The 12,836-nt window shown below is 32.2% G+C and overlaps 2 protein-coding genes across 3 annotated transcripts; one reads left to right on the top strand and one right to left on the bottom strand.

Annotated features, from left to right (window-relative positions):
* Window positions 1–45: 45 nt before the first annotated feature.
* On the bottom strand, window positions 46–6,230 carry Paics (PAICS bifunctional enzyme). Its single transcript, XM_081973232.1, has 7 exons — window positions 6,041–6,230; window positions 3,811–4,014; window positions 3,490–3,747; window positions 3,314–3,439; window positions 2,329–2,515; window positions 1,839–2,085; window positions 46–386 (listed from the first exon to the last, which is right to left on the bottom strand). The coding sequence occupies exons 1-7, from the start codon at window positions 6,057–6,059 to the stop codon at window positions 144–146; spliced, it is 1,284 nt and encodes a 427-aa protein (XP_081829358.1). The 5' UTR covers window positions 6,060–6,230; the 3' UTR covers window positions 46–143.
* Window positions 6,231–7,728: 1,498 nt separating this feature from the next.
* On the top strand, window positions 7,729–11,122 carry LOC145724793 (amidophosphoribosyltransferase-like). Of its 2 annotated transcripts, none has more exons than XM_081973223.1 (9): window positions 7,729–7,929; window positions 8,951–9,199; window positions 9,261–9,531; window positions 9,590–9,839; window positions 9,897–10,078; window positions 10,137–10,319; window positions 10,375–10,596; window positions 10,651–10,771; window positions 10,833–11,122. In XM_081973223.1, the coding sequence occupies exons 2-9, from the start codon at window positions 8,964–8,966 to the stop codon at window positions 10,991–10,993; spliced, it is 1,626 nt and encodes a 541-aa protein (XP_081829349.1). In that variant the 5' UTR covers window positions 7,729–7,929; window positions 8,951–8,963; the 3' UTR covers window positions 10,994–11,122. The 2 variants fall into 2 exon arrangements, with proteins under 2 accessions (XP_081829349.1, XP_081829350.1); XM_081973224.1 differs by having other exon boundaries at window positions 7,731–7,929; window positions 9,900–10,078.
* Window positions 11,123–12,836: the final 1,714 nt, after the last annotated feature.

Raw genomic sequence — 12,836 nt, 5'->3', positions numbered from 1 at the left:
CTTAATTTTGCGAAACAAATCTGGTGGAAGAGAAAGTAGACGAAGTATCTAAATTATGATTTATTTAGTAAATGAGTTTTGCAAAACAATATTTTATACTTATTATTAACAGGCGTGGAATGCAACATTATTCTAAAACATATTCAGTGAACATTATCGTGGTCCGCTAACTCATCATCTTTCAGTAAGTTCTTCAAATGATTCAATCGTTTCGCTCTTAATCTAGCCCATACAATGTAGTCGCTCAAAGCGATGGCTTGAGCAGCCGCTAAGGCTGCAGTTTCTGGATAGAGCACAGTAGTACAACCTAAGCCGCTAGGAACGTTCAAACTCGACCAAATATCCCGATCCATATCGTCTTTTTTCACTGGAGGACAATTGATCACCTAAACCAAAAAAAATTAATTCAATCTGAAAGTTAATTTTGCTGAAGTTTATTTCAATATTTTATAAAATGCAATGATTTTTATGTGTGTATTTGTTTTTCATTTCTCTTCTAATGAAACGGAGAAGAGAAATAAAAAACCAATACACTCACTACTCCACTGTGGGCATATGGACTACTACTTTTCGATATTGATAAAATTTCATGTAAATTCCAAAAATAAAATGCAAAAATTTAAATTTGAATCAGTGATATTGGCGTTTTAAATTCACTCCAAATACCAAAAAAATATCAATTTTTTAGACTCTAAAACGCCTTTTTCATTTGAAAAAGCTTAAAAATTACATTCAAATCATCGATGCCAAAGCCATAACTCTGAACTCAGTAGTCATTTCGGCAAATTTGTGTGGTTTGAAAAACGTGGACTACTTTGACGAACTGAACAAGCTCTGACGTTCAATGACAGGCTTATAGTCACCTGACAGCTGTCAAAACTCGTTAAACAAATAGTTGCGTCCTTTTATGAATCACACGCCGCAAAATGTGATTCGTAATTCTATAGAGTTAAACTTCTATTTACACCTCAATGAAGCCTCAACTTTGACATAAATTGCATTGCAAGTTGTATTTATAGCTTTATAGAGTTAAATTTAACAGTTGTAACATTAACAGACACTGATATGTTTTTTACGTCAGCTGTCAAAAATCACGCAGCTGTGACGCAAAATTACCGATCCAAAATAGTGTTTCCGCTTGAATAAAATCAGACTGTAATTTATATTTATAGTTTTATGGATCAAAATCCGACTATATCAAACTGACAAATTTGTGCAATTCCTCAAAAAAACACTACACTACATCTATTTGGCATTTTATACTTTCAGGTCACTGCTGAGTGAGTTTTGACAGTTAGGACAGCTGTCATGTGACGCAAGCAAAGTATAAAAGTGTTTCTTGGCTTCAATGGAGTTTTAAACACAATTTCCAGTGCAGCTCTTCAAAATAGCAACTATCTTTAATTTTATAGTTTTCGGTCACTGGTAAACGGGTTTCGACAGTTATGACAGCTGTCACGTGACGTAAGAAAAATATAAAAGTGTTCGTTAACGTCAAAACTGTCAAATTTGGCTCCATGGCACTGTAAAGACTACTTACAGTCCAAGAAACACATCTACTTGACATTTTATAATTTCCAATTGGTCCATATTCCATGAGTTGTTGCTTTTGATATGCTTTGATTAGCCTTTTTCTTCATCATTTTCTTGAATTCTCTTAAAATTCCTTAAATTTTCTTGGTTTTTTTTTCAAAAATAAGTTTATGAGAATATTCCATTTCTAATAAAGACAACCATAGTTGGAATACTTGATTTAAAAATTAAAGTCAGAAAACGACTCTTTACAATATCAAAATATCTAATTAACATTCTACTTTCTAGAAATTTCAAGTACTTACAGGATAATCAGTATTTCCAGATATAACCGGTCCCAAACCATTAGATCTGCCAGCAACCGCAATAAACACTAGCTTGATATTTAGTGACTCGTAGCCGCTAACAATTTCGAGTGTTTCTTCTGTAGTTTTATGTGCAGATGACACCCTTATATCGACGTTTAATCCCAGGTCTTGACAATGTTTTCTAATTTTGTGGCAATGATCTTTGTCACTAAGACTGCCCATAATGATTACGACCAAGTGATTACTGCAAAATATTTAATCAAATCATTTGCTGTGTCTTGGATCGAAAAGTTAGTTTCAATTCTTGTAGACATAATAAAATAGAAAGTTTATGCCAGTAATAAAAAATATGACAACAAATTTTCTGTTGTAACACTCTGACTTACACTGACTCTTTCCATTTTGGGGAACAGTTTTTGGTAATTTTTATATTTTTAAAGATACCAAACAATAAACAATTGAAGCGATATTTCAAATATACACATACCTAGGGGGAATTAAGTGATCCAATTGGTCCACAACCCATTCGAAATTACGTTTAACAGTATCTAAATCTTTGTCGGTTACGGTAGTAAGATTGCGATAGACTTGCTTGTCTACCATCAGTCTCTTATCTCCTGAAGGCCATAGTCTCCAACTGTCTGAGTCGATTACATCAGCCACAAGAATATTACCTTAAACCACATCATTTGTCAAAAATTTTTATTTTGGAAGTATCTATATTATTACGTTTTCAAAAATGCACATGTGGATCAACATATTATTCTATCTGTGCACATGCACTTGCATTATTAAAGACAAGAATTGTTAATCTGCTTAACCCCTAATTAGTTTATTGATCTTCTTACAATATGAAATGTATAGAAAAGTTCAAATTCCACTGGAAAGTTTTATCAAGTATTGCTTAAAAAGATCCTCTTTTACAGATATGATGCCAACGGGGGGTCGCAATAATTATAATTGATTTTTTATCGGTCTGCGTAATTGCAGGTCACTCGGTTTAAACATGATATAGAAGCTTGTTTGTATGCCTTGTTCAGTTCTATTGAAAAAATACGATTAGAAGAACTTTATTGCAAAATGGAAATTTTCGTGTTATTTATAACCAAAAGAAACAAGTAATAGTATACAAAAAGCTTTAAAAAACTCAATTTTGTCACACACACATACAATTTCAATATTTGCAACTATCCAACTTTAATTTACCAAATTTTCAAAATTTCATAACCAGCTTTTACAACCTCAGGAATATAGACAAAAAAATCAAAACGTGTCAAAATTTTGTCAAATCTGAAATCAGATTCAGGGTGATTCAGGAAAAATGTCCAAACTAGTAACTTGAAAATAAAATATATAGTTTTGAGACTTTAGACTATGCGGAATCAAAACTTCACTTCCACTAAGTTTCTTTGATTACATTCCTACTACGACTATTTTTAAGTTTGATATAACTCTAAGCACAATACACTTACCATCATCGTCTACTCCAAACTCAATTTTCATATCAATAAGAGCACAATCTCTGGTCTGCCAGACTTTTTCCAATATCTCAAAAACTAGTACTGCAACCCTTCTCATGTAATTTACCTCCTTTGAATCTAAAATTGTACGTAATGTAACAGTGAATAAAGTAGTAGATTAAACTTACCGATTAATTTTCCATTAAATCGAAACTTTGCACTGATTATTTGCTCTTCTGACCACTGTGGATCGTGATTAGCATCATCTTTGAAGAAAGTCTCGCACTTGACAGGAGCAAATCTGTAACCTTCTGGAACACCCGGATGTCTTTTCAAAAATGAACCGGTTGCCAGACGTCTTGTTACCCATTCTATTGGAACCATTTCACATTTTTTTGAAATGAAAGCTGTCTCTGCAGCTACTTTTACAAATGATGTTGGAACACCTAAGAAGAACACATCCCAGCTTACTTTCTAAAGGTACTACTGGTAAAAACTAATAATCTTACCTACTGAGTTCAGTATTTCAAAGACTTTGGATGTGGTTTTGTTCGAGACTACGGCTTTTCCTTTAAGATCGTGAGCTTTCACTCCATCACCGGCAGTAATACGATCTTTGCTAAGCAACAGGCAGTGATTTCGTTCTGAAGGAATTTCGTATACTTGCTTGGTTTTGCCTTCGATTAGTAGTTTACCTAATTTGTACTCTCCAACTGAAATGTTCAAATCAAAACGTTTAGGAAAGACTCAAAAAATGTTTATCTATACGTTATGAATACATAATCCTTGGAAACGGTGTAGATTATAGTGTTTATAACAACCTTAGGGCATTATGGCGGGCGTTATCATAAATTTTAGTGCAAATAGTTAGTAGTTTTAAAACTATACAAAACTGTTTCTCTTTATTTTCGATTTTTAAGAAAAAAAAAACCGTAATCGAAATTTTCCAAACACCAAAATTAATGAAAATATAGGTATATTTTTTAAATCACAAAAATAAGAGCGTTTTCAAATAAGCAAATCAAATACAGGGTGTTCCATTGTGAGTGTTTAGACGACCGAGAGGAATGGGAAACTAATGGACTCGAGTAATCACCAAATTTCTCAACATTTTTTTAAAGATTGCTTGAAACATTGACCATTTTCCTGTCAGACTCATTAGCTTGAAAAGTCATAAATCTGAATCACTACAATTTTCATGCACTCCCTGTATAGTAGCGGCACTGACGGACTGTGAAACTCCCAGGAATGAGTCTAGCAGTTCTTTACGAACATTTTTGCTCTCTTTCAAATTTTTCGTAACACTTACAGTTTTTGAGTTATTTAGCAAAAACTGGTTTGATGCAACAAATTATCAAATCAGTTGAAAATGTGGTTTGAAATTTGAGCACCCTGTAAGTCGGTTATTTTTGGGAGTTTAGGGAGGTTGAACCACTCAAATTAACCCTTATGAGCTTCTTTTTCCAGTGGTGTTGAGCAAAAAGTTGTTGAAGCGTACAGGGTGACCAAAAACAGTCAATCACAATAATTTTAATGCACATCCGGTATATTGGAAGCTTACAGTTCTGAGTTCAGGAGTTGATTTTGGAACATTTTTGGTTTCTTGAAATTTCACGTAACTCTCAGCGTTTTCAAGTTATTTAAAAACTAGTTTGATGCAACAAATTTTCAAATCAGCTGAAATTGTGGTTTGAAATTTGAACACCTTGTAACTCAGTTATTTTTGGGAATTCAGGGTGGTTCCACCACTTAGAAGGGCCGTTTTGAGCATGGTGTAGAGTAAAAAATTCTATCTTAAAAATTGCGTACAGGATGAAAAAAATTGTGAACCACCATAATTTTCTTGCACACTCTGTAAACTGAAAGCAAAAACGGTGTTGAATTAAGGAGTTGATTAGGAACATTTTTGGTCTCTTGCAATTTTTTTGTAACTTTCAGTGTTTTCGTGTTATTTAGGAAAAACTGGTTTGGTGCAACAAATATTTAAATCAGTTGATATAGTGGTCTCAAATTTGAACACGGAGTCGGGGACAAAATTGCCCTGTAAAATCCACTTGGAATAAAAAAAGTGATTGGATTAAGCACATTTTTGGAATTCTCATTAAATTTCCTATCTAATAACATGGAAAAACACTCCAAATTTGGTAGTCAGTGAGAAAAGCGGTGTCAAAGTTTTTATACTGAGTGAAAGAACAGAAACAAAATTGCCTGTAAAACCCACTTGGAGTAAGAAAATGACTGTTTTAAGCATATTTTTGGAATCCTCATTAAATTTTCTATCCAATAACATGAAAAAACACTACAAAATTTGATACAGTCAGGGAGAAAAGCGGTGTCAAAGTTTGAACTACCAGAAACACAGTATTTGTAATTTACCAGTAACTTACTGGTAATTTACCGGTCAAATTTTCCTGGTAAACTAAAATATTTACTTAATATATAAAAAAAATCATCTTTTTCTTATTTCAAAGGTCATGAAAAAAAACGTAATATATATTTTTTTAAACAAATACGTGGTAATACCATGAAGGTATTGTTCCATTTAATTTATTATATGTATAAAAAAACACAGTAAAAAATCAGTTTCAACACTTTGTGTTGTAAACTGACTGCATTTTATATGGTACTTTCACAGCTAAATAAACAAACACCAGTACATTACAAAAATATTTTTTTTTACTAGTACCACCTCAGATTCAGTACCTATTGAGTAAGATTTGAATTCAGAAATATTCTCACCTTGCTTGATTTCCGTCATTGTTTTGATATAACAATACACTCAGATAATTCCGCAGAAACTAATAGGACATGCACTGTACACAATATTTCAGTACCTGAAAAGTAGGTTAATTTTTTCAGGTTTTATTATGTTCTAACCTATAACTAAACTTCGTACCGGCAGTACTACCAGTACAACCTAACCTCATGTGTTTACTTCAACTGGAACTTTTATCTTGTCATTACATTTTTATAGGCTCGCATGCGTGATTTTGTACCAGCCAGAATAATAACAGTTCAAACAAACAAATTTGTTAATAAAATTATTTTGCATGACGAATAACAAGTTACCCAATGGTTATTGATACCATATTATTGAAAAATATAGGTCTGTTGATGTTGATTCTACTTACTTATGACGGTTTTAGTCGTTTGAAGGCTGATCAACTTTAACAGAACCTGTTTGTAAAAATTCATGACGAGTTGACGTTACGCAAGGAACAGTTATTTTTACCAATTTAGATTATTAAGTCCACTTATTGTATTATTTTCCATTTAAGTTTTCATAACAAAAATGTATTATTAATACTTACATATTTAGATAAATAAAAGTAGTAGTTCAGTAAGCAAAAATGTATTTTTAATTTATTTCTAACTTTTTTTTTTAATCAAAAACAGCCCCTATAGGTAAAATAAAGTGATTTAACTAACATCAAGTTAAAGTAGTTATACTTGTTTAACAAGTAAGTGCAAACAATAATTTTCTGCATGGGTTGCATACATTTTCTATAAAATCGACTTGTTTGATGACAAAAGCACAGCAAATATTGCATAGTGCAAAAAATACTTTGTTGCCCTAGTTTTTTTAGTTCAAAAAGAAGAACTTTTTGAACTAAAAATTATTAAAAAAAGTGTACTTTTTCGCACGATTTTAGAATAATTCACACTGATTTGTTGAGAGTGAAATGTATAGTATCTGCTGAACTTGGAGGAGTAACGTTGAAGAAAGAAAAGGCGTTAATTGCTTTAGTGTTCAGTAAGAAACAAATAATAAAACATTGTGGTCCATAAGCCATTGCAAAACATACTAGAAAAGGAAAAACCATTAAAATCTAAAAACCGAGTCGATAATTTAGGAGAACTTGTGTAGCTGTTCAAATCCGGCTAAATGCGGAAAAAATGGTGAATTCCGATTGAAAATCAGAAAAAACTACTTTGTTACAATAAATATACCATAAAAATAATACATTTAACTTTAACTTGAACAAATTTTTTTTAACAAAACTGTTCTTGTAAATTTGGTAAATTAGCATTTTTTTGTATCAACTATATGTAACTGGAAGTTGCATAAACATTTTGGATTCATAGAACAAACTGATCTTTGTTATTTCTATTTGAGTATAACTTTTAAGTATATTTCATCATAATTCCTGCAAATAGTCGTGTCTTTTCTTGTTACCAACCGCGAATGAAAACAAAAGTCAATTGGTAAATATCAAAATATCATAGAATCTGCTTTATATTTATTACGATTGTGAAACGTACCTATCTCCCTACATGTTCTCATAAACAGGCAGCTGATGAAAACTCAAATATTTATTTCGAAATTGATTCGGCTCCATCAGTAGAAAAACACCGCAGGGGGTTATCACTGAATCGTTTATATGTTTACAATAAATAACAATTATGCAAACTTTTGAATCCTATAAACTGAAGAATTCTATCCAACGTTGGCTTATTCAAGTTGTGGAACGACCAGAAGAAGATACCTATATCCTGAATTCATATTGCTCTTAATTTCTCAACATCAACTTTCTCATATTGCTATATTCCACCTACGCTTGTTTGAAATTAAGTGATATTAATTATATTAAAAGCAGGATAGTATCGTCAGTATTAGGATCACAAAGGTAAGGATACGTTTTTTATTATATTATTATTCATTTATTCATTATAATAATAAAAATTGAAAATAAAGTGAACAAAATGATTGTCGACAAAATAAATAATAAATAAGTTTTGGACTACCAAGATATTTCAGATATATACGCAATATGTACAAAAATGTAAAATTCAAATTAAGGACTTTGCCAATTGTAGAAATAAAAAATGATAAAAACATATGAAAACGTTACATATAATTTCATAATTTAAACTTTTTTAAATTGATGGGTTCTATAGACTGAAGGTACCTTGTGATACCTTACATATATTTCATTTACTTAGAGCTTAAAAAAATCACAGTTTTTTAAATCAGTTACAACTTAAATCTATGAAATAATAATACATTAAGTACATCCATTTTATCTAAAACTGTAATATAATTCTGTTTACTTTACTAACATTAAAATAACAGTACATTTAAATATAATTTTACAAAAAAAACTGTTTTATTATAATATTGATTTCTTTAGCTATAATGTTCTAAGTTTCAATATATTAATAGCAGAAGTGGTGCATGCTCTGAAAGAATCTGAAAGCGAATCACAAAAATCAGTTGGTATCAGTAATATGAAGTAAAAAATCTCAATTATTTAATATAAAATGAGTAAGTTTGAACTTTTGGGCATTATCACACATGTAAGAGACAGCAGAAGATGCTGGTAAAATTTATAGATTTAAATATTATCTGAACTTGCACTAATACAGAGAATAATATTAAAGCAAACAAACGGATCTTAGTTCAACTGCAACCAATAATATGTAAATTTTATCAGTTCAAAAATATTTTTTTGATAAATTCCGTATGTTTCCATTCACTAGTAGGAATATTGTGCCAAGTTTGCATGTTTTTCTTACTTGCTCTTAAGAGCAGCACTAAAGATATAAGTTATAAATAATTTGTGTCAATATTTCTAGGTTCATCTTTTACTTTGCAGACAACAAACAATAGATTCACAGATCATAAATCACTGACATTTTTTATTGCAGGTCACACTAAATAATGGCAGGTTGCAGTTCTCAAATTGACACCCTAGAACAACGCCTGTCTACCAGTCAAATAACCTACGATGTGTCCGAAGGTACAGTAGGACACTCCAAACGTAAAAACAGAGGAGAAACCTTATCAGGCTTAACTCATGAGTGTGGTGTATTTGGTGCAATTGGCACTGGAGAATGGCCAACCCATTTGGAAATTTCCCAAATTATTACTTGGGGGCTTGTAGCTTTACAACACAGGTAAAGTTAACTTTTTTGTATAACTGAACGATTGGTTATTAGTTTATTACTCATTTTGCAGAGGACAAGAATCAGCGGGTATAGTTACAAGCGAAGGAAAATCTTCTAAACACTTTAACGTAGTGAAAGGAATGGGAATGGTGAGCAATGTGTTTACAGACGAGTCGATCAGAAGGCTGAAAGGCAACATAGGAATCGGTCACACCAGGTATTCTACTTCAGCTGCTTCCGAAGAAGTCAATTGCCAACCTTTTGTTGTTCACACGGCCCATGGAGCTTTGGCAGTAGCACACAACGGCGAATTAGTTAACTGTGATAGTCTTAGAAGACAAGTAAGAGTTTTTAAATCCTTTTCAAAGACTTGGTTTTTATTGAGTAACTTTTCTAAAGGTATTAGAACATGGAGTTGGGTTGTCCACTCATTCCGACAGCGAACTGATTACTCAAGCTTTGTGCTTAAACCCACCAGAAGGAGAACCAACTGGAGAACCAGATTGGCCTGCGAGAATTAGACACTTTATGCAATTGGCTCCTTTAAGTTATTCTCTAGTCATTATGTTAAAGAACAAAATTTACGCTATCAGGGATCCTTACGGTAATAGACCGTTGTGCTTGGGCAAAATTGTACCTTTCAATGAACGTGAGTGTTGCCTAATCATCCTAATCATAGAAGCGAATACAAATTAATGAATTCTAGCAGTATCCGACTATTGCAAGGAGAATGAAGCTGAAGGTTGGGTGGTATCGTCAGAGTCTTGCGGCTTCTTGTCAATAGGAGCACAATATGTTAGAGAGGTGTATCCAGGAGAAATCATTGAAATGTCCCGTCACGGTATTAGAACTATAGATATAGTACCCAGACCAGATAATAGGGCTTCCGTAAGTCATTACACTTATCTCTGTTAAGACATAGAAGCACTCCACTTAATTATTACAGGCTTTTTGCATATTTGAATACGTGTACTTTGCCAGAACTGATTCAATCTTTGAAGGACAGATGGTGTACGCTGTGAGATTACAATGCGGCCGCCAATTGGCCATTGAAAATCCTGTAGAAGCTGATATTGTTAGTGCAGTTCCAGAATCTGGAAATGCGGCAGCTCATGGATATTCCAGACAGGTAAACTATTACCTATAAACAACGACTTATAAATATTGAGAAAACAAATTTACAGAGTGGAATTCCTTTTGGTGAGGTATTATGCAAAAACCGGTACGTTGGTCGCTCTTTCATACAGCCAACTAACAGACTGCGTCAATTGCTGGTTGCTAAGAAGTTTGGAGCGTTATCGGGGATGGTTAAAGGAAAAAGGATAATTTTAGTTGATGATTCAATTGTTAGAGGAAACACGATTGGACCAATCATAAAATTGTTGAGAAATGCCGGTGCTACTGAGGTATTGTGCTACGGTTTTAAAAATGCTGTTTGTACAACGATTTGCTAATTTTAGGTACACATTAGAATAGCCAGTCCTCCTCTACAATACCCTTGCTATATGGGTATCAACATACCCACTCGTGAAGAATTGATTGCTAACAAACTGAACTCGAAAGAACTGGCTAAATATGTTGGTAAGTTTCATTGTGATATAGTAGTAAGTAAAAGTATTAATAATTTTTTTTGTGCTTTTAGGTGCTGATAGTTTGGAATACCTTAGTCTACCAGGTCTGATTAAAGCTGTAAGGTCGGACATTAAAACCAAAAGCAATTCAAAAGTTGGACATTGTACTGCTTGCCTAAATGGTGTCTATCCAGGCGGAGATCCAATCAAAAATCCTGAATTAGACTGGTAAAACGTGACATAATTAATTACGTATATTACGTGATATTTCTGGTTAGATATTAAGTAAGTATTTATACTACAAGTGTTACAAAAAATATATAAAATCTGATAAAAAGCAATGGAGTGTCAAAAGTACAAATATTTTTATGAATTATGATTTGGTCCAAAAACAGCGCAGATCATATTAGATAAGATATTTTTATCGTAAAAATATTATAAACGCAATATACTTCTCGCAAGTCACAACGAGGTACTATTGCCAAAAAAATTACTACTTAAATTATTATAAACATAAAAAAAATAATTTATTTATTATACTAACTGTATAACTTCGTATTGCATAAGAACTTTTGTTATATTATAATTTATTTCGTTATTGATACTTATACTTGTTATTAATAAAATTTACTTTTAAATTAAAAAATCTTTTTTTAAATCCCAGTTGTCCCATATGACTACATGCTACCTACTAGGTACATTTAGTTTTAAGAATGGTTATTTTTCCAAACTAGTGCAGTGACAATTTATTCTGCTTCTAGTACTCTGTTTTATGGACGTGCGCAACTAAATTGACAAGTAATAAAACCTCTAAAAAATTAATACGATACCAAAAAGAGCAGAAAAAAAGTGATATCACAGAGATAAAAAATAGAGTAAATGTCAACTAATCCATAAAACCAAACCGTTAAGTTAGGTTAGGTTAAACCTGAAACGTCACTGCAATCTTAACGTTAAAACACTGTAGACACAATTAATTCTAAAGTAGTATAAAAAAACTGCTAGTGGTAAAGTATACAAGTGAGCAATATACAAAGTATACAGGGTGTTACAAATTCGATGCATTAGCATTGCTCTCTCAGAAATTATAGTTGATAGAGCTTTAATTAAATGGAAGCAAAGTTGCTTTCCAACATTTTTTTTTTAATTTCCATTACTTCCGGAGATATCCGACAAAAGCCGAAAAAGTCAAATTTTTATTTTAATTTTTTACCACTTTATTATTGATTATTTTGGAAAATCAATGGCACCTTCTGGAGCCACTTTTTTATGCACTGGTAGGTGGAGGTATTGATGTGGGATGAGGAAAACCCACACGCCATTATTGAAACTAAACATCAGCAAAGGTTTACGATAATTGTGTGGGCTAGTATTATTGGAAATAACCTCATAGGGCATTTTGTGCTAGACGAAAGACTCAATGGTAAAGGGTATTTACAATTTTTACAAGAACATTTGAATGGTTTGTTGGAAGATGTACCTCTTGGAAAGTAGTAGGTTCTTAGGTACCTACCAGTTAGTTCCTGTATTTCTGCTAAGACGAGATACCTGGTTTTGATGTCAAATAGAAAGTCTCTTTCGATAAAACATTAAACCCAAAAATCATTACAATATACAAAGTGGTTCAAAAGTTACGGCCAAAAACATTAATTGGAATGCAGTTCTTTGGGGATCGATATCTCCCTTTAGGAAAAATGTTTATATCAACAAATCATTATTTTGACCTCCCCGGTATGCTCCCGAGAGATTGACATATAGTTGTGGGACACCCTGTATAGAGGATCTTTCCATTCCTTCTTAAAGATGTATTCCAAATAATTCAATTTTTTAATTGATTTTAGCAATACATCAGAATTAACATATAAAAGTATTCTTAAAGAAACCCAAAATTTTTGGTTTTAATAACGGTATACTAGATAAGAAAATACCTGCAGGAAAGAAATTTAAATTAAATATTGTAGGTACTTACCCTTTTAGGTGGGACCTGTACATCAAGTGTACAAACTACCTGCAACATTGTTATTATTATTAATATTTACAAGCACAAAAGGACAACAAATTAGAAAAACCTTACA

Source organism: Ips typographus, linkage group LG2, assembly GCF_016097725.1.
Source record: "Ips typographus isolate SLU linkage group LG2, UJ_Ityp_2.0, whole genome shotgun sequence".
In the NCBI taxonomy this organism is placed as follows: Eukaryota; Metazoa; Arthropoda; class Insecta; order Coleoptera; family Curculionidae; genus Ips; species Ips typographus.
This window is presented reverse-complemented; position numbering and strand designations above follow the sequence as displayed.